At 36.7% G+C, this 22,500-nt stretch overlaps 2 protein-coding genes and 1 long non-coding RNA gene across 3 annotated transcripts; all 3 read right to left on the reverse strand.

Moving 5' to 3' along the window:
- Nucleotides 1–4,697: 4,697 nt before the first annotated feature.
- Nucleotides 4,698–13,050, reverse strand: LOC144433818 (uncharacterized). The gene is made up of 8 exons (XM_078122187.1): nucleotides 12,960–13,050; nucleotides 11,804–11,890; nucleotides 11,160–11,190; nucleotides 10,235–10,538; nucleotides 9,296–9,375; nucleotides 7,784–7,954; nucleotides 6,838–6,999; nucleotides 4,698–6,352 (listed from the first exon to the last, which is right to left on the reverse strand). Exons 2-8 carry the CDS (start codon nucleotides 11,879–11,881, stop codon nucleotides 6,342–6,344), a joined length of 837 nt encoding a protein of 278 aa, XP_077978313.1. The 5' UTR covers nucleotides 11,882–11,890; nucleotides 12,960–13,050; the 3' UTR covers nucleotides 4,698–6,341.
- A 930-nt stretch (nucleotides 13,051–13,980) lies between these two features.
- LOC144434541 (uncharacterized) lies at nucleotides 13,981–16,761 on the reverse strand. Its single transcript, XR_013480829.1, has 3 exons — nucleotides 16,601–16,761; nucleotides 15,467–15,628; nucleotides 13,981–14,379 (listed from the first exon to the last, which is right to left on the reverse strand). It is a non-coding gene; the product is annotated as an uncharacterized LOC144434541 (long non-coding RNA).
- A 4,847-nt stretch (nucleotides 16,762–21,608) lies between these two features.
- LOC144434434 (alpha-N-acetylgalactosamine-specific lectin-like) lies at nucleotides 21,609–21,878 on the reverse strand. Its single transcript, XM_078122884.1, has one exon. It carries the CDS (start codon nucleotides 21,876–21,878, stop codon nucleotides 21,609–21,611), a length of 270 nt encoding a protein of 89 aa, XP_077979010.1.
- Between the last annotated feature and the right edge of the window lie 622 nt (nucleotides 21,879–22,500).

Genomic DNA, 22,500 nt, shown 5'->3' on the forward strand with positions numbered 1-22,500 from the left:
TATTATTATCGTTTTATATCTTGTGCGCAGGTAAAATGGCGTGATTTCATGAGTTTTTCACACCAACATTTGGCTTCGATTCAGTGATAAGCAAGTATTCTATGGTCACCGTCTTTGTTTCTATGGTGACAGCTCACCGAAATTGTCTGACACCAGGTAATATGAAAGCTATAAACGTTTATTATACGAAAACATGGATGATTAATTTTCAAGCAATAACATTAACTCTTGGTGCATAGAAAGAGGTATCTAGAGAATAGCACGACGATTTGGCGACAAAAGTGAATCTTTAAAGCCAGCAGACTATTTCGTAATAACTGATAAAGCACGGTCGTGCTGATAGCCTTGCCTATTTCATGTACGTGAGCTGACCTCGTTCTTGTGATATAAGCTTACTTATCGCTGTTCAGGTAACTTATGCGCCTCGGGGCAGAAATCTCATTGAAAATAAAATTTCTTAATATCTCCCCAAACTTTGCAACATGGAAACATGTTTCTCACCCTGTTGAAATAGTAAAAAGAAAATTGGAAATACACTCTTATTTAAATGGAAATCGAGAACCTTTTATTTTCAGATAGCGTAATCAGCGGCCATATTGATTACTTTATGATTATATTTTGACCTCTATTTTAAAAACTTGTATGGTAACCCCAGATTTTTTTCTTTGAGTTATCTGGAGCAAAGTAACAGCAAAGGTTAGTTACATTTCACGTTAAAGAAATATATATAACATAAATATAACAGTGGCAAATCAAAATATTGTTGTATTCGAGAGTATTGTGGAAATATCGATCATCGTTCTGTGGACCAAAATGTACGTAGCATCACGAGTCAACACATCTAGGTTAACTTATTTGAAAGTGTGACAAATTTCAATTTCAGAGAAATGTATGATTTGAAACACCAGACTTCATACTTATTACAATCCACTATCTCGAATAATGACACGTTCGTTCCATTTCGACTCACTTTGATCTAAAGTATCTATCACTCGAGACCAAAATGGTTGAAATTGTATTTACTTTGTTAGCATTGCCAGAAAAGCTGTGAAGATAGTAGTTTTAAAACGTACATACCGTACTGAAGTCGTGTTCTTCTCCTTCTTGTGCATCACTTGACTATATGTGTCCGTAGGATAGACTGATATTACTTTCTAGAGGAAACATATTCCTTTTACTTAATTAGACGTACATGTAGATGGTCGATAACAAGGAGAATTGAGATTGTAAGAGCCGCCATTAGTTTGTATCCCTAGAGAGACATGGAGGGGTCTTAATCTTCGTCCTGTGGAAAATAACCACAAGTGTAAGGAAACCAAATATTATGAAGCAAAATAACATATTATATATATCTTGTTACAACTATATAAAACTAATATATAATTACTTGAAAACACAATATAAAAAGTATAGTTAGGCTTATTTGGAAACATGAACAATATATTCTCAGTTTAAAACGGCTTCGAGAATTCGATTTTCGTCTCTTGTATATTCAAAATAACTTCTTCAATCACCTTTGAATTCATCCTCGTTTTTCTCCTTCCTTAGTCTCCTACAAGTACTCCTCCTTCTCCTCTTTCTCCCCTTGTTACAGTGCTTCATATTCAAGTCAGTGTCATTAATCTAGAATCAGAATCTCAAATAAAATATTTGCGTCAAACTCCGAATGTCATTGACTTTTTACGAACCCCAGTAAAGAAACAAGTGAAGAAAGAAAGCTACTATTTAATAATCTAACGATGGATTCCTTCCAGCAATGACAGTGACTGACAGTTGCTATAATTAAATGATAAAGTAATTAAGCTTTCTATTTTGGCTCGCTCATGGCGGAAAAAATAAAACGTGAGACGTAATTGCCACCACAAGACAATTGAATTGTTCTTAAAAATAAAATAGTTGGTGTGTACAGGCATATAACAGATGGTACGGATTTCTAATGTAAATCCATCTCGTGCTCCACCAAGTTCTTCAGCATGACGATTTTGTTGAGAACTAATCGATTCATCTAGATTTTAAGGGGACACACAATGTGAAATTCACAGCCTGTGATTTGTGTAGATCAATATTGAAATATTAACCGGGTAACACGACTAACAAGGCAACCTCGCATTTCATATAAAATTTGAGTAGCAGATCTCTCTCTCTCTCTCTCTCTCTCTCTCTCTCTCTCTCTCTCTCTCTCTCTCTCTCTCTCTCTCTCTCTCTCTCTCTCTCTCTCTCTCTGTCTCTGTCTCTGTCTCTCTCTGTCTCTCTGTCTCTCTGTCTCTCTATCTCTGTCTCTGTCTCTCTCTCTCTCTCTCTCTCTCTCTCTCTGTCTCTCTCTCTCTCTCTCTCTCTCTCTCTCTCTCTCTCTCTCTCTCTCTCTCTCTCTCTCTCTCTCTCTCTCTCTCTCTCTCTCTCTCCAACAGTTGTTTTCTTCACAATCTGACCACGTGTCAGTGTTGTAGTATGGGATTTCATGTGGTAAAGGGACTATAATCGCTTATTCAACGCATGACATCAATGACATCAAAGTGGGAATTCACAGGCTGTTGCCAACCTGAATGTATGAGCAATATAGTGTAGCTCTGAGACTTACATGTGAATGCGTGTTCAAGTTTATTTGATACACTTGAGAGTGAATTACTTGTCTTACTTCACTTGAAGTTATTTTGTCGTTACTCCTCATGGAGTGAATTTTAGTATTTCTAATTCTAGGCACAAAATGCTGACAGATATATCCACACCAGCAGGGAAATGAGAAGAATTCTCTCTGTTGGCTTGAGGTTTCTTGAGTATTTGCAAACTTTCCACTTCGAAGTGATGCAGTTTGATGTTGAAAACCATAGCATTTTCCGAAGTATGATTTGTGCATGATTACTGCACAACAAACAGAGAATGTATAAAACACTTCTCAGCTCTGTAACTATTTTCCTTTATTATTGCACTATCGCAAAAGTCATGTAAATACATATATGGTTAGACAATTCTACCTTTTATCAGAGTGTTAAAGGCCCTACTCTCAAACAGGTATAATTGCTATCCACAATCAATTTAACTACAACTATAAGCCATAATAAATTATACAAAGAATCATTTTGAGAGCTGAAAAAAACAAACCTTAAAATTCGACCCTGAAACTTTGTCAATCATGAACTAAGGATTGACATGGGAGCAGGAATTACCAGTAGATAATGAGACATTACATTTCAAAAAGGCATAATTATAGGCTTGGGACATTTGTTTTCACCAAACAACCAGAGATATCATTCAAAATTGGCCAATTTCTTATTAAAATAAGACAATGTATATGTTAATTAGAGGTCAATAATAAATGCAGGTAGTATAGTGGTAAGTTTAAATCTATAGCCAGAAAACCCGGTTTTGAATATTTCACCATGTAAAACCATAGACCCCGATACCAACAATTAGACATAATATATGTTATAATCAGTGGTCAATGTTCTCCATAAGGGACCGGTCAGTTTCTTCGGCCTGGGGGGGGGGGCGGTGGATTGGTAGGGGGGGTCACTCTGTTTTTGAAATTGGCAGTAGGGGGGGGGGTCATGCTGTTTTGAAAATTGTGGATAGGGGGGGGAGGTCATTGTGTTTTAGATTGTGATGGAAGAAAAAAATCCTTTCTATAATGGCATATAGCCTTGTCTGAAATGTGGTACATGTCAATATTTGTTCTTGTCCCTGTTTCTTACATGAATTCTTTAACATTACTTATTAGTTCAAACCTAACTATACATATTCATATACATGTACCGGTATTACCTACCTACCACACTAGTTACAGAACATGTCATGTAAATGCTTGGCTGTTTCACAATCAATGCTTCGCTTATATTGCAGTTTGGGGCAAAAGTGAACTTGAAGGTTTCGTAATGGTAATTTTCATAGATAGTTTATAAATGAAGTTAATCTAAATTGTTCTACTCGTCATGCTATTGACACTACAAATCACCACATCTCATCAGATTCCAGTTACTATTATACACTAGGTATGACCACCTAAAGTTCTCTAACATACCGGTGGCTTTATTATACATGCAATATTAATGCCCCTATATACTAATGTTACGTGTCCATTTTATGTGATATGAGAAACTCATTTAAAAACGTTTTGCGTTAGCTTTTCGAAGCTTGGAAATAATACCTCAAAGGTTATGAATAACCTAAACATTGCCTTAGTATCTGAAGCAAAATACTCCAGATCTGCCAGGGGGAAAACCCCAAGGACTCCCTCACCCCCAGAGGTCACTCATACATTCAACCAACAATCAGATGCACCAACAACCTTTTTACTGTCATAATGGTATTAAACTTTTCTTAAATATTTTCACCCTATTCTAATTTGATATGATATTGTCTTTTCAAGATCTGAAACGTTTGCCAAGATAGTCTAAAATTGCCTTAAACTCCAAATCTCCCCTACCAATGATACTACCATTATAGATGTGCTGACCTTTACTACATGTATATAATGATGCCATTTAAACTTTTTAAGAACATATTTCAACCCTTAGTGTAAGTTATAAAGAATAGTGTCTAATACTTGCTGTCTTGTAAAGCATGGATTAAGTTATTGCTTGAAAGGGTCTGAATAGCCTAAATATTGGCTTTAAGAGTAAAAATCCTCCAGGGTTTTTAGAGGGAGACCCCCTCAGACCCCCCACATGAGGTGGACATATCCCAGTCTCAAGCTCTTCCCCTCTTACTGTCGAGATGCTATCTAAGTATATTTCAAAAGTATTTCAACCCTATGTAGTTGCTTTTAACATGTTGGCTTGGAAATTATTGTCTAAAGGGTCTGAATAGTCTCAAAATTGACTTTTCAGAGTTAAAAACCTCCAGGGCTTCTAGGGGGAGACCCCCTAGGACCCCCCTCCCCCACATGAGGTGTACACATCCTACTCTCAAGATCTTCCCCCTACCTCTTACTGTCAAGATCCTATCAAACTATATTTCAAAAATATTTCAACCTTATGTAGTTGCATTTTACATGTTGGTGCTGTCTTGTAAAGCTTGGAAATTATTTTCTGAAAATGTCTGAATAGTCTCAAAATTGACTTTTCAGAGTTAAAAACCTCCTGGGCTTCTAGGGGGAGACCTCCTAGGACCCCCATAAGAGATGTACATATTCCCTTCTCAAGCTTTCCTACCTTTCACAGCCAAGATGCTATTAAACTCCTTTTCAAATATATTTACCCTGTGTAGTCAATAATTATAAATATGATAGTGCTAACCTGGGATCTTATAAAGTAAATGCAAGACAGTCAAGCAGTCCACACTGAGTCACGATAAAAAAATACCTGTCATGCGAATATTATATATGAGGGGGGGGGGGGGTCATCATGTTTTAGAATTAAGTGATAGGGGGGGTCAGCCTGTTTTTAGTTTTACAGATAGGGGGGGTCAGTGACTTTTTGTCGGCCCGATTTAAGAATCCACCGGCCCCCCCCCCCAGGCTGGAGAAACTGACCGGTCCCTAAGTAGTGACAAAAAAACACGTTGAAATCGTGATCGTCGTTGAGGGCGATGATTTTGGGATGCGGAGCTAAAAGTGATCCATACTGATCTTTACAATATAACTAAACGACTGCCTCAACAAACTTTAAAGCTGCAGTTGGAACGTCTTTCTCAAACTCTTTTATCGGGTACAATAATTTACCCGTAATATCGTACACAGTGAATAGCATTTCATTACCTGTGTGAACGTATTTTTATAGTTGTATATATGATAAATCATATCAAATTCATGTTTGAAAACCTCGCTAATGTCAAACGTATGCATTGTTAAAACCTTAAACCCATTGTACATTGAAATAACTACAAATGAATGCACTGGATATTAATGCGGCCACATGAATGACAAATAGATATTCATTTTTGGATTTTTAATTCTTAAGACAACTTTAAATGTTTTTCTACTTGGTGTGCAAAGTTTGTCATTGTACGTACAATAACAAAGATTTTAAAACATTTGTATTGTTTTGAATTGTTTTGAATTACAAATAAGGATTTAGTATATGTTGTTTTACATTGGTTTTTTTTTCAAGTATAAATACAGAGTTGCTTTATAAAAATTCAAAATAAATACCTATTACATTTTGTCATCCATCTTACACAATTTGAAATCTTCCTATTAAAGTTCGTATCACTGTATATTCTACCTCAGACCACTATGAGATTCTAAGTATTATGGGGATCTCAGCCATTTCATTGTCATTTATGGCGGGGAAAACTAGTCAAAAAGCAGAAAAGTACAGTCGTGTAGCATCTTGTTGAAACGATTCTTTGACTTGAGCAGAGTTCTTCCAGTATCCAAGAATGTGTTTTAAGTACACGTGACCACTCTACTTATTCTCTGTGTTGAAAGAATTCAAAAGATTTATATTGAATAAACTGTTAAGTCAGTGACGTTCTTTCCAAGATAGTCTTGAAATGTGCATAGGATGTGTATTCATTATCACACTACTAGATACTGTCAGTTAGTAGTTTATAGATGTTGTTCCTTTCAGTGAAGATATTTTACACCTATACTTGAAATTCAGTTATGGTGCTGTATTATAACAATAAATAGAACTAACACTTATTGGCGCCTACTTTCCGTGAACAGACAACTCTTGCATTTTTCTTACAAATAAAAGTGTTTGTCTATTTACAAATTGTTGCTAGCGCTTCTGTTACGACTGCATCTAACGAATTCAATGTGGATAACGCAAAGACTATACGTACGCCGCCACGGGTCATTGTTTGCAAGTTCAGGTTTCATATTTCTTTAGTAGATTGATATGCTTTACAAGTGAGTTCTGGTCAACCTTTATTTTAATACACTATATTCATACTTACTCCTGACTTCACACCCCAAATAACAGTCATCCTTTGATTTGAAGTTATTGCCCCCGCCTTCACAGCCCTCGAAAGATTTACACGTTTCATCTTCACAATCGTAGTACCATCTTTCGCCTTTGTCTCCGCAATCGTCTTGTATCGGATCGAATAGACACAAATCTATAGGTAGGTAAAAAGGGTTTATTATATGCAATCCGCTCGAGGACAAACACATAGCGATGGTATTGCCGTTTGGTATTTTTAGTATGTCAGTCTGTTTTATCCATTGTCGTCTGGATTGTACGTGTATGTGTACTGGGTATTATTATTATTTAATTCTTAAAGATACACGCTACACTATGTGTCAGCGCATTGTACAATAAAATGACACAGACGAAAGGGCACAAATGACTTTCAAAAATTGCTTGCTGGTTAAAAGTTCTTTCAAATACGAAGGATAAAAGTAATTTCAGAAGACAGTTAGTGGATTAAAACAAATCACTCATTAAATAGCAGCACACATTAAAATAGAGAGTCTACTGTCCTGCAGCGAACCTGGCAACTCAACTTGAAATCATCAAAATTAAATACTGTCTAAAAAGATGTGTCTTCAACCCACTTTGGAACATGTGAACATTCTTAACGCTACGAATATGGCGAATTTGTAACGCTTACAAAAGTACGAAGGTCTTCGAATGTCGATAGTTTAATCATTTTCACATTATTATTTACATATAACAAAGTCAATAGTTGTGAAATGTGTTTACATCGGAATTTATTGACGTCAACATTTCTAAAATTAAAATTTCATTAACCTATGCAACACGATCCAAGTATGTGTGGAGAGGGTTAGAATTTGAATCAAACATCCGGGGGGGGGGGGGAACACTGAGAAATGAAGATAGTCGAAGATTCGAAGTGTTTCAGACTGTACTCATTAACTGCAGTAAATATGTTAACTTACTACTGTAGTCAAGAAGTTCGCCATCTTCCGTGTAAAAATCTGCAAAACATCCCCCACAACGATTGGACTTGCATGTGATTTCACCAGAGCATTTTGATGTCAATAACGGTTCTTCTACGTCACATGGATCTATGGCGCAGTCCCAAGGGTAACTACCGTCGGGACATGGACCTATAAAAAAAATTCAATTCTATCGTCACTCTTAAAGTTACCTAGTACCTACCTCTCACCTAGAAAGCATTCTTCTCGTGTTCCAGTAGCCTGATAGAGTGGAACAAGAAGTGTGGAATCTAAGTGATTCCACACTCTGTACCAATGACAATGTATGATTTAAATTTCGTTTGTGCTAGAATAGAGAGGACACTAGTAACAATAATCACATGCTCCAATGTCTAAGATGAAATATAATTATCACATTAGTTAGCGCTTTTTGTCTCTAAAGAACCGTTAGTGAATAATTCCCCAACGAGTGTCAGATATATAGTACCATCCATTTGGGATGCGTAATTCAATGAATCCCCTGTCAACGATATTCCCCTATTATTCCCCTAACTTGTTCTTCGTTCTGCCGAGGAACATACGAGTGGCCGAAGAGGCTTTGTACCAAACTGTATGGTCACGAATACTTTCCGGTTGAAAGACGAAAAATATTGAAGAATAATACAATAGTACCGTGTTTTATTGTGCTCTTCTGTGTTGTGTGCGCTGTACTGCACTGCACTGCAATGTATTGTACCGTGTGTGTGTATATATATATATATTGTCATGTTACTAGTCTAAATCATACTATTCATTTCAGCCTACTATACAATCTTGTCTTTTGATACGAACACTGAGTTACATCGTTTAAGATGACGCCCTCTTGTATTCAAAATATAATAGTAATTTCCCTTTTGTTTGTGGTTAAATAAACGAAGATTCGTCGTTGTGGGCACTCTTTTAATCACTTATCACTCAACAAGAGCGTCCACACGTCGAATGTGTTACAGCTAAAACACGGAGTGTCCGTCAGAAGATTGTACATAACATATACGCCAATCGATCCTGTGACAAGATGAGTTACTCACTAAAACAGTAGCACTTATATTGCTGAAGACAAGAAGAGAAAGTTTTGTTCACCTTTATTCGGCTTTTTGTACTGTGTTCAGCAGTAAAAGTGTTGTTAATATATCAAGTAAAACAACAACCTAAACTTGGAAAATCATCATCTTTGATCGTAAATACATATGTTCCATAGACACGTATGGCGTACGGTGCCTCTTTTAGCTATAGTCTACAGAGATGGAACGGTGTAACAGCTGTTTTGCTCCATTCTATATTATAGTGTTGACGTATAAGTTGTATTTAATCTTTCATGTTGAATTGTGTGTACGATCGATATAAACAGTGTCACTCATATATATGTATTTGTTTGGTAGCGTCGATATCGATGTTAGTTCAGTCCTTCTTTCACGGTTGTTAATTTGTGTACTCGGTGTGTTTGTTAAAACTCAGATATTACAAATTACTAACCGGCCGGTGCTTGGCAAAGAAACGACTTTTCTTCACTACATTCGCGTACTACCCACTCGAAAGTTCCGTCTTCCATGGGACTGTCAAAAGATCAGAAAGGCAATGAATGTGGTTTTAGTGGAAAACGTCATTCAGGTTTATTTCTACCTTTGGTACACTTAGATTAACTATTGCTATCAACTCAATTATGTGTGTTGATGTTTAATAGCACTCTTTGCCTGCAAAGAAGCAGTGCTGCGTTTGACATGTACATGTGGTCAGACATTTTTGGATTTCCTGCACAGGTTTGCGGTTAAACGGGATTTCCTGTACAGGATTGCGGTTAAACGGGATTTCCTGCACAGGTTTGCGGTTAAACGGGATTTCCTGTACAGGTTTGCGGTTAAACGGGATTTCCTGCACAGGTTTGCGGTTAAATGGGATTTCCTGTACAGGTTTGCGGTTAAACGGGATTTCCTGCACAGGTTTGCGGTTAAACGGGATTTCCTGCACAGGTTTGCGGTTAAACGGGATTTCCTGTACAGGTTTGCGGTTAAACGGGATTTCCTGCACAGGTTTGCGGTTAAACGGGATTTCCTGCACAGGTTTGCGGTTAAAGCAGTGATGACACCATATTTTGCTACAATCTCTTTATCTTGACATTATTTGTTACGATGTTTTTTTTTTATCAGTTGTTCGACTAGCTCGAAATTAATATTCAAACAATTGGTGGATACAGTGAAGTCCATGAATTATGGCATTCGGTATCGACTTACCTTCTGCAAGATGGGAAGAGACAAACACGGAGTGAACGAAGGCAAAAACCTATTGAGGCTTCCATTTAAATATACAATTTGCAGTTTCCGTGCTTAATTATTAAAAACGTAAAGTAGTAAAGTCTTGATACGTGACCAACTACTCATCTAAAGTGGATTAAAATATTACCATGGCAATACTCACCTCAGTGCTACGCATCTCTCTCCTATTTCAGGGTAAAGTGTATCCGGTTCCCATTGTACTTCACTTTTATCCGGCCATACGAAGTTACCTTCATTTTCTCTGTCATTGGCACCAATCCAAAATTCCATTTCTAGTTGATCTTCATCTAAGAATTCCACGATGTCAAATTCTTCATCTTCTTCCGGTATTTTCACTAACATACCGCCTTGTTCCTCACATGCTTCCTCGGCATCAGTCCAAGATACAGATCCGATGAATACCTCGATTACGTAAAGTTCTGAGTCCGAATCTCGTTTATACAGTCCTACAGAGGTAATCATACACTTAACAATTGTATCAACATCATTTAAACCCATCCCTTGCACAATAATACGAACGGAAGTCTATCATACCTAAATCTTCGGAAAAGAATCGTTTCGTCAGAATGTTGCATAATTCAAAAAGTAGGAGGGCGATAAAACCAATAGCAACGCTTTGAGAAAGAAATATAGTTTCAATTTTAAAGTGTAAACGAAATTTTCTAGTGGACAGGTCTTAAATAGATATTCATATACTAGCATGGACTTATATTACTCTAAGACTTATCTATGTCGCAACTCGTTTCATCTTTATTTTAATGTCATGTCATCTAGGTCAAAATCAGCAAGTTTTTTTCCTCGACGGGGGGGGGGGGTCACTTTTCCTAGTTTTGATCTCAATAACTAACAGATTATATTTATTGAGAAGAATAAGGGCATACGAAACTTTGATTCAATTTGATCCATGTGACAGCCATGTGACAGCCATGTGACAGCCATGTGACAGCCATGTCACATCTCTCTAAACCAAGTCCAAAGAAGAGTTCTAATTGAGATATGTCAATCAATTACAGAGAATCTTAGACCACAATAACCATTCCTTTATTTTCATTGGTTGTGTATCTTACCTCTTCGTCTTAGATCGTGTTTCTTGAATGCCTATAGGTAAACATGAGATGACATCAGTTCATACTACGTCATTTAAAGAATAGAAACAGTCAACATCACGTTTAATCTATCAATGCCAGCTCAGTACTGACAAGTGAAAATGAATGAAACCAAAGCATTGTCACACATGTTATTCTTTCCCTTTCAATCTGTTAAACAACTGCAGAGACTATAGGTACCGTCATTGATTCCTTACAGTACAATTGTTGAATCATGACCGTTTTCAAAGCTTTATCTATAATTTAATTTAATTAGTCCATTTCATTAAATAAGTAGGGCAATTCCATAGTTTACAAGCCATTCAACGAAATATGACAACCTTCTTGTCAAAATATACTGCTGACAAGATTTGAAATGACATGACATGACATGATATGACATGACACGACACGACACGACACGGCACGACATATGTCACCGTGACACAAAACACAACAAAACAAAACACAACACAACACAACACAACACAACACAACACGACACGACACGACACGACACGACACGAAACGACACAGCACAACACAACACAACACAACACAACACAACACAACAACACAACACAACACAACACAAGGCGACGGGACATACAGTGCCACATAGTTACCTTATAACGTCTCGCAGTTAGACATGTGTCAAGTAACATAGCCAGGAGCAGACAGACAATAACAATTGTCAGCCTCATTATCTTTCCCTAGGAATAAAAAAGGACACAGATTACAACAACAACAACAACAACAACAACAACAACAACAACAACAACAACAACAACAACAGCTGGTCAAGAGAAACGATATTGTGACCATAGTAGGCTCAAAGTGAATTATGTGACGCAACAGTAAATGAAAAGGATAATAATGTACTTCTGAATGTATAGCTATTACATATTACAGTAGATATTATACACCTGAGATCCAAATTTCAGATTTTATTTGACAATTTTGAGTTATTTCAGTAGTCTTTTGATGGCACAAACCGACAAGTTTAGTGACTGTTTTGTTGAATGCGTCTTAGAAATTACCAGTAGAGATGTTTGCCACTTGAGTAATCTATTACTAAAATGACCCAAGCTCTCAATTCTAGTGACGTCCAAAATGACCTTGACCTGATATCATATTTATGACGGCTAGGTGGTAAAAAAGGTGTGTTCCATTGGTTCTCATGGGAAACAGAATACGGAAAACACATATCATATTTATATGAGGGAAATACAACCACTTGTTGCGCCACAAATTCGTGAAAACAGACGCGAAATAATACATCGAAATTGCATGCGAAACGAAATACCCCAAATTTTCCAACAACACAACAATGTCACTGTTTGTGTATATCAAACACAACGGACGACGGTATTGAAAGACGATTTATGCTTCGTCAGAGTGTAACAGCTGAGACGGATTATGATCTCTGTGCCTACATACGTGAACACGCATAATATACATGGCTGTACATCACAAATGGCCACACACGTCGGTAAAAAACAACGTATCAGTTATTTTCTGTACACTACCTCGGAAAATAATTGAATGTGACAACAAAATGTGAAGAATTAATCATTCCAATCGTTCGTTCGTCACTTTGTAACACTTTGTTATCGAAACCTCATCTGGATTTGAACTGTATACTAGAATTATCTTGATTTCAACAAAATCATCATTTTTTTATAATTTGGTAACAACTCTATTTTTACACGTCACAAGAAGTGTAAGGTAAATGAGATGTTCTAAACTTACTCTTATTATCTAAAAGATTCAGTTCCCTACCTTAAAATCGTGAAAATTTGCACAGATTCAGACAACCTCAATGACCCGATCGCCTTCCATGGATATGATCCGTTTGTAACAGGGTCCGTTGCCACAGGTATTGACCAATCACGACTATCCCAGATGTTGCCACGTCTGTCTGCTGATCTCTGGGAACTTCAGAAACATTATAATTTTTGCAAGCCAGTTGAGAGTTATGTAATATATTTCTACTGCCAATGCCAAGTGGATAGCCTCTTCACAATGTCACATGATAACATCATTTCAAAGAGTGAAAGTTTCATTAAAGATCATGCGGTTTAGTTTAGGGCTATTTTGGTGAGTTCGGTATCTGTGTTAGTCAAAATGACAGTGTAAATTTACATGTATACGTACATACACACATTTGTTTTCATTGAACAATCGGTGAATAACCATAACATTTTGAGTTTGCTATTCGAGAGAGTAGTTTTTTACGTTTGTCCATTCATAGGTCCACCACTGATCCATCCATCCATCCATCCATCCATCCATCCATCCATCCATCCATCCATCCATCCATCCATCCATCCATCCATCCATCCATCCATACATACATACATACATACATACATACATACATACATACATACATACATACATACATACATACATACATACATACATACATACATACAAACAAACAAACAAACAAACAAACATACAAACATACATACATACATACATACATACATACATACATACAAACAAACATACATACATACATACATACATACACACATACACACAGATAGATAGATAGATAGATATATAGATAGATAGATAGATAGATAGATAGATAGATAGATAGATAGATATATAGATAGATAGATAGATAGATAGATAAATAGATAGATAGATAGATAGATAGATAGATAGATAGATAGATAGATAGATAGATAGATAGATAGATAGATAGATAGATAGATAGATAGATAGATAGATAGAGACAGACAGACACAGACACACGTTCGTTCGTTCATTCCTTCAGTCCGTCAATCATATATGATACGATACCATATCTTTTATTACTCGATTAAAATGAAAAGAAAAAAATACATAAGAAGCAGAACAATCAGACCGGAGAACAGGAGTCCGAAAATAGCGATGTTAATTGTGTCTGACCCCTGAACAGTAAATAATGGTACAAGTTTAGGGTGTAAATATCTAATCATTTTATCTATGAAGACCATGGTTGACCAGGATAGAAATTAACAGTGTTTAAGAATAATTCTTTAAAACATTTTCTAAAAGCAAATACCGACCACCATGTTACAATTACAATTTTCAAAAGCTGTCGGCGTACTATACATTTTCAAGCTAGTTAGCGTCGAGGATTTTCTGCTACAATGGTATCAGTTGCAGTTGCTTCGTCCGGATTAAACATCTGCAAAGATTATGCCTAGTGGAGAAAGATCCATGTCGTTGGAGAGAGAGAGAGAGAGAGAGAGAGAGAGAGAGAGAGAGAGAGAGAGAGAGAGAGAGAGAGAGAGAGAGAGAGAGAGAGAGAGAGAGAGAGAGAGAGAGAGGGGGGGGAGAGAGAGAGAGAGAGAAATGTATTATAGTGTTACGTCATGAAACATGATACCAAAATACGCATTGACGTTATTATGTAGCTATTATCAATATTTCAATGTTATTAAAGATCTACGAAATACAGCTCAGATCTGTTTTAAAGATAAAAAAGTATGTTTTATTAGAAAATCCTTCCGCAATTGAACTATATTCATTTGAAAAAGACACCATGACAATCCATTGTGTCACGTACAGAAAAACTACTGCAGCTCTGAAAATCGGCACAATTTGGAAGTTCGTCAACATAGGGCACCTCACTGTAGGTGTCTAAATTTGAATGTATGTCAATTACACGTGGCCCTGCAAAATAAGACAGCCATGACGAAGTTGAGGAGGAGGCACGGAGTACGTGACACAATGAACAGGCCGGAGAGCGCGGAAGGGAGACACGCGGGCAGATGTACAAACGGACGGACGGACGGATGGGCGAACGGACAGGCTGGCAGAGAGACAGGCAGACAGACAGACAGGCTGGCAGAGAGACAGGGCGATGAGGGATTATTATTTTGTTTTTCATGCTCTCGACGTGATAGTCTTAAAAAAACAACTGGCTCTTTCAAAATGTCATATAGTTATTGAACGGAACTATAGCTATCTGTCGTCTGACAGTATATGATTAATTGAACGAAGACAATATTCAAATATGTATTACTTCAAGTTTGGATACTGGGATTTGGGAGTTTACACACTGTACTAAATATAAAAATAGTAAGCCTGGATTCAGGCCCATTCCATGAGGTAATTGTTTGTCTTCCATTATATATATATTTGCCTCGGACTAAATTACTAAATCATGCAAAGTATACAATGGAAGTGTGAATGTAGTTCTCAATAACACATGGTTTTCGTCATTCGAAGTCATAATTCTCGATGTTCTGTGAAAACCTGTTAAATATGGGATTTTGAATCTCTACCTGGCATTGTTTCTCGTTTAGGCGGCGACCTTCGTAATAAAACACGGCATTACAACCACCACAGTAGTTACTTTCACAGTTTGCTGTAGGAACGCCTGGGCATGTTGCGTATATACATGGATTTTCAAAGCACTGCACCACTGCAATACCAGGGGGACATTCCTGGAGGAACAAAGGTGGGAAAAGAATGACAGCAGGAGAGAGAGAGAGAGAGAGAGAGAGAGAGAGAGAGAGAGAGAGAGAGAGAGAGAGAGAGAGAGAGAGGGAGGGAGGGAGGGAGGGAGGGAGGGAGGGAGGGAGGGAGGGAGGGAGGGAGGGAGGGAGGGAGGGAGGGAGGGAGAGAGAGAGAGAGAGAGAGAGAGAGAGAGAATGGTGAAATTCAAAATAGAGTAAAATCAGAATCACCATCGAACCGTTCACCTGTTGAGTTTTACCCTATATTGTTGTAACCATGCGACATCCTTGAATCAAAATAATTCAGTTAGGTCGAATATTTCGCGGTATATTCACATAAATTATGATAAATGCACAGAAATTATACCGCCCGAATGACCAATGGGTCACATAGGGTCTGTCCGTCTGGTTCACGTGACGTCATGGATATGATAAGATTATAAACAGTATGCAAACTAAACCTCAGACCTTATCATTAATTTTACGCCAAAATTATGGCAAGCTGTGGACTTTAAAACTTGTTAAGTCTCTGGGGTGTGTTCATAAATGACGTGTGTGTGTGCCTATGCCGTGGTGTTTCAAAGGTAGTCTGTTATGTGCACATAGTTTTTCGAACTCAACATTTTCGATGCGACACATATCAAAGAGGTTTATTTCTTTTAATTTTTTTTCTTTTCAAATGATAGTTGCAATAATATTTTGACGTAATTCTCCATTTATTTTATATGTATAAAGATTTTATGATTCGTATTTGAAAGTAGTGAAAAAAGAATTAATGTGTACACATTAGTTATGCTTTGTTAGATGACACTCTTTCAACTCTACTATCGTCGATTTGTCAATTTTACTTTTATTTTTTCAGACATGTTTACTTTTATGTCGAAATTTTAAATCACAAAGTACCAAATCTGAATACAAAATATAAATGATCACACCGAGTGGAAAATGTAGTCTACTTACCTTATCTTTCTTAGCTGACACGGTGACTGCCAGGACACAGAGAACAGCAATGAAGTAGACGTATGCTGATTTCACCATCTTAAGAAAGTAGTATCAGTTAAGCTATTCGAAATACAACCCTCTCTTTATATTATGTACGATGACAATGTACTGTATTTATGTAGGCTTGTATGTACACGTATGATGAAACTGTACGGTGACGCTTATAGGTCCATCCAGATCACGTGGGATTCTACGTTCAGGTCAGCAGATCAAATTACAACATGACGGTCTTCATAAAATGACATTTAATAATCCGCTTACAATAAATATTGATATTTGCTATTGTAAATATTTATGCATTTGTTCTGCGTTTCTGAAGCTTCCGCAGAGTTCATATGCAGAGTAATGTCCTGATATTTGTAGATCATAGTCACTTGTGACCAGAGGATCGGTTCAGTAATATGGATTATATTACCGATATATTCTGTCAATAAAAGTTTACAAAAATTAACACCATAAATTTTTTATTTTAAAAAAAATAAAGATTGACACACTATTATTTGACTTCAGAAAACTTCCAGGGTCCGCCATTGACGTGTTGGGTTGGGTTACGTTACATCAACTGTCAGTCGTAAAGGATTTTATTCATGGGAATGTTTTCGATTTCGAAATGATTAGTCATTGGACAGACTCGTCACCATGAAAGACATTATTGTCTATCATATTTGCTCTTTGCATTTCAAACTAATTACGACATTCATTGAGTCGGCCTAATGTCTCAAATGGGTGATGAATACAACCATGTGTGTTTGACTAATTCGTTATTCTAAATCAATTACCTTTAGCCGATCCGTCTGGGACTAAGATGCCCAACTATGCACTTCCAACCCGAATTGTTTAACACCCACTCACAGCTCCAGTAATCTTCACAGTATAGTTTTTCACTGATATTGAATAAACCATAGATTCTGTTATTTGGAATGGATCATTTCAAATAGGGACTTTCCATTTTTAAAATAGTTTACATTGTTTATTAAACCAAAATGTGATTTAAAAAAATGGTCAAATTACCTGAGTTGAATTATCAGTAAAATAGACATTTTGAAAAACAAAAAAGTTGATCAATAAAACAAGTAAAAGTACAATGATTAAAGTTAAAATGCAGTTATGAGGAACAAAAAAGTAGGTATACAAAAACTATTTAAAAAAACTGGTTATTAAAGTAAACAAGGATGCATACATAATAAATAAAAACAAACAAACAAACAAACAAACAAACAAACAAACAAACAAACAAACAAACAAAGAAAACGTCAACACACTAAAACACAATTACCCAACCAACCTAATACTATACATAACAGATCTGTTTCTTTTCTGCTAGGACATCATCAATATTACAGTCATAATCACCATCCCTCGATAAATCGTGATATTGCCCTTGCCATCATGTGTTATTATATAACTAACCTAAGAGCCTGACTGTATGAATGAAATGGGTAGATTATACGGAGTTCTCTCTTTTGAACACTCTCCAATGTCGAATTCAGTTTGTCTGAGAGCCCTCGTAACACTGGCGAATTCAAAACATGAACAGACTAAAGAAATTGCTGACACCATACCTCTCATTATATGTGATTTTAGTATGTGTCATCGAATAGCTGATACGATTGATAGATGATAAATTGCCGTTCCTAATTAACTTCCTTTGTTCTTTTATTCCAGCATTATTAAATCATAAATATTTTCATTGAATAGTTCCTACATCAATTCTGTCACTCATGTATGCATCTATTGTAATAGAATTGTGCTCTCATTCATCATGTCCACTTCATCTTCTCATTCTATTACCGATACATTCCTTCATTCCTGTATCCAGACAGTTGTTCAGGAGTATTATTAATTATTAGTTTAATACAGTTTCAAAAGTATATAACAACCCGAAAAACTATCCAGTTTTAGCTGTTCAAAGATTTGAAGACTTCAACGAGACTGGTATCACAATTATGAATAAATTGATTGTAGTTCGAGTTGCTTTCTTGACATGATACATCAGTTATTCAAGATTCAAAACGAGATAGAGAGAGAGACAGACAGACAGACAGACAGACAGACAGACAGACAGACAGAGAGACAGAGAGACAGAGAGACAGAGAGACAGAGAAAGAGAGAGATTTCCAACAAAATTGCGTTTTCAACTTGCATGTGTTTCAAAAGTGGCGCATACATCCTTAATATGCTGTTATGCTTTAAGCTCGAAAGTGTCTAATATAATTCATAATATATATACTATGTATGTGTATGTATGTGTGTGTGTGTGTGTGTGTGTGTGTGTGTGTGTGTGTGTGTTATAATTATATGTATAATCTGTACTTATGTCCCCATGGGTGTTTAGGTGATACATTCTAAATTTATTCAAGGCAGATTGCTCTTTTGCAAATTAGAAGTCAAATTATTTCTTTTTGTTCAAAGACTGTAAACCGAGTTAATTGTTTAGTAAACAAATTAACATAAGTATGCTTAGTTGTGCTACAAAACATTTTGGTGTTATTTTTATCTAGAAACTGAATATGACACTTAAAATGACCAATGCTCCAGATGTTAATTCAGAGGTCCTTCAGATCAGATGGACTGATATTTTTTTAAAACATGTTCACCATAGATACAAATAATCAAACACAATTCTCGTTTAGAGATTTTCTAATCACCATAAATGCCATTGATTTAATGTGGTGCTCTAAACATGGTTAGTTGTGTATCAAATATTTCTTACGTCTTTTTAATGTTGAGATTCGAAAGATTTTTTTTTAAATTAATGAAAAATAACGCCTCCACCTGCAAAATGTTTAATTTATTTCACATGTATTTTGCATTCTTCATCTGGTATCCGATCATTGTTCTGATCATAGAATTCTGCCTTACAACCACCGCAGTAGTTTGCTACGCACGTTGCGTCAGGATGGGCAGGACAACGTGTGAAGTCACACGGGTAAACCAAGCAGTACGCATGTTTGCTTCCATCAGGGCATAACTGGAAGGGGAAGATGAAAAATAGCAAACAAGTTTTAAATGCTGGAACTATCATGACTCACTTACAGTTATTTTTCTACATCTTATTTTTACAACCTGTTTACGTCGCCAATAAGTGACTCAGATAACACTCGTCTTATTTACCTTGTCGAGCTAATAGCCCTTAGGCTAGCAAGTTAATAATTACGGTTTGAAAATTGACAGAGTGAGCCAAACCTCCAAAAGCCATTAGCGAAATACCTGCACAGCTGACTAGTGGAAGTGGCTAGTGGCGATGACATAACTTTGAAAATCGAATAGTGTGACGTATGTAACTCTCCACTGGAACTAATCAGCCTCAGAGTTAAGAGTCGGTCATTCAGCACCGTAAATAGGTTATAATTTGAAGATCTTTGAAGATTAAACTCAAATTTCAATATCAAACTTTTAAACAAATCAAACTCGTCAAAATTTCCTTGGGCATATTTGACATGTCCCTGGCACTCTCCATCATATATTTGGTCTAATTATGATTCACTAGTTACCTCTCATTTTTTTCTGTGACTTATGGATTTTGTTTTGCATGTTTGTTAGTGGAAAGACGTTATCTGCTGTGGTAGGTATATTTTACCTCTGGGTTGCAGTCTTCATCTGATATCTGCTCACCATTCCGATCATAAAACCTTGCATTGCAACCATGACAGTAGTTTGCTTGGCATGTTGCCTCAGGATAGGCAGGACATATTGTAACTTGACATGGATCAGCGAAACACCGAACTGGCGAACTACAATCTGGACACACACAATCTAATAACACAGACGACAAAACTCGATGAAACATGAAAGCAGAATGTTAGATAAGATTGAACGACATATTTTGGACAGATTTGTCACCTTTTACATGTCAAAGGTAAACACGACTGCTCTGATCGAAAGCAGTTGTAACACACACACACACGCGCGCGCGCAGAGAGACAGACAGACAGACAGACAGACAGACACACACACACACACACACACACATACATACATACATACATACATACATACATACATACATACATACATACATACATGCATGCATGCATGCATGCATACATACATACATACATACATACATACATACATACATACATACCCACCCAGAAGCTACTTCAATGGGAAGCCTTGCACAATCTCATTAGGAAAGTAGGAATGGTGTTTTAAATAAAAGTTAGGCTGTTGACCTCGTTATTTCAAAAAGAGTAAACTCGTTCGTCCCAAGTTTAATTCCATCCCAAGAGTTAGATATTAGTATTTTCCCAAATGTTCGTGCACCTTTAAAGACATCTTGCTATTGCGGTGAGATGATAAAAATTTTCGTTTGAAACGGCATGGTCAATATGTGATAGCTTTCGACTTCAAACGGAAGTCGCGAATATTGAACACGTGACAAATGACATACAATCTTTACTAAAATTTGTAACAGAATGTGATATGTAATTACCTGGTTCAAATTGACAAATATACTTTAATTTCATCAAACATCTCTTGAAACTCCAAGTGATATGACGCGATTTGCCAGATGGAATCCTGAGAAATAATTTAATATGCAAGTTTGAATTAGGCGCTCATAAATTGTACTAATTAGAAAGCTAACAGGGAAGGAGGAAGACAGGCGGGGGGGGGGGGAGAGGTATAAATAGCAAGAAAATTTCGTCATCTGCTACTACCAACCAATTTTGCTATGGCCAGACATGTAAAATAGTATGAAGAAAAAAAAGAATTCATTATGAAAGATTAAATTTAGCAGTACAATGTCATTTGTATTATATCGACCATACTGCACGAAGAGATTCAAAATATTAAAATTACACTTTTCTCGTAAGAATACACCAAGGGATTTTAACAGTTACCGTGCACATTGAAGTGTAAGCATAGCATATGTTAGCACGCCCTGAAATCGATAAATCTGAAAGACTATTGAAATTCCGTTATTTTTCTAGATAGTAAAGATGATGCTTAGGTATGTTTCCACTTACGTCAATCGAACACAGTCGCGGTGTCTTGAGTTTCTAGACCCCGTGGTTCCCCAGTTTACGAAGTCTGCTCTAGAATCATCTGTCCAGACCAAATTTCCTTCCCTATTCTTATCATTCAAACCAATCCAGAAATTCCCTTTCGTGTAATCCCTTCTCACAATATTCTCCAATATTTGGTTAACTACACCGTTGTCAGGTTGGGCAAGTTTGCCGCCTTCACTCTCGCAACAGCATTTAGCCTCGTCCCAGGTCTTTTTCTCATTCATGATAACGTAATTTGGGGCTAGAAATTAAATGTCATGGAGAAAGACATCAAGGAATGCATGTATTGGGTATAATTGTGCAAGCGGGCCAATATCATTGGCAAACTTTGCGTTTTAAACCACTTGGGTAAACACGACGAGTGTTGAGATGCTCGAGCTCCTGCATATCTATGTTCCCCATATCTTTCACGTTAACATGATACATCAGTCAGTCAGTCAGTCAGTCAGTCAGTCAGTTAGTCAGTCAGTCAGTCAGTCAGTCAGTCAGTCAGTCAGTCAACATAACTGTACATATTAATCATCACCAATACAGTTTGTAAATCGAACTGATATAATGGAAATTACCTGCTTCTCTTCCGGACAAATGGTCTGCAACCTGATACATGGATAGAATTGCATACATAAACTGGTTTAAATTTCATGGTTGTAGCTGTTAAAAAAGTAAGAACTTCGTCGGTACAATTTAAAAGTTGACTTTCATATCAATACTCTCTTCTAAGTAAGCCTTTATGTACACAGAGTCGCTCATAACGATGCTTTCATATCCAAAGACGCCGATAAAGCCGCTCACATGTGATTTGCATATTTTTATCTTCGGGTAAATTTGAAATGAAAGTTTTAATTA

This window comes from Glandiceps talaboti, chromosome 4, assembly GCF_964340395.1.
Source record: "Glandiceps talaboti chromosome 4, keGlaTala1.1, whole genome shotgun sequence".
In the NCBI taxonomy this organism is placed as follows: domain Eukaryota; kingdom Metazoa; phylum Hemichordata; class Enteropneusta; family Spengelidae; genus Glandiceps; species Glandiceps talaboti.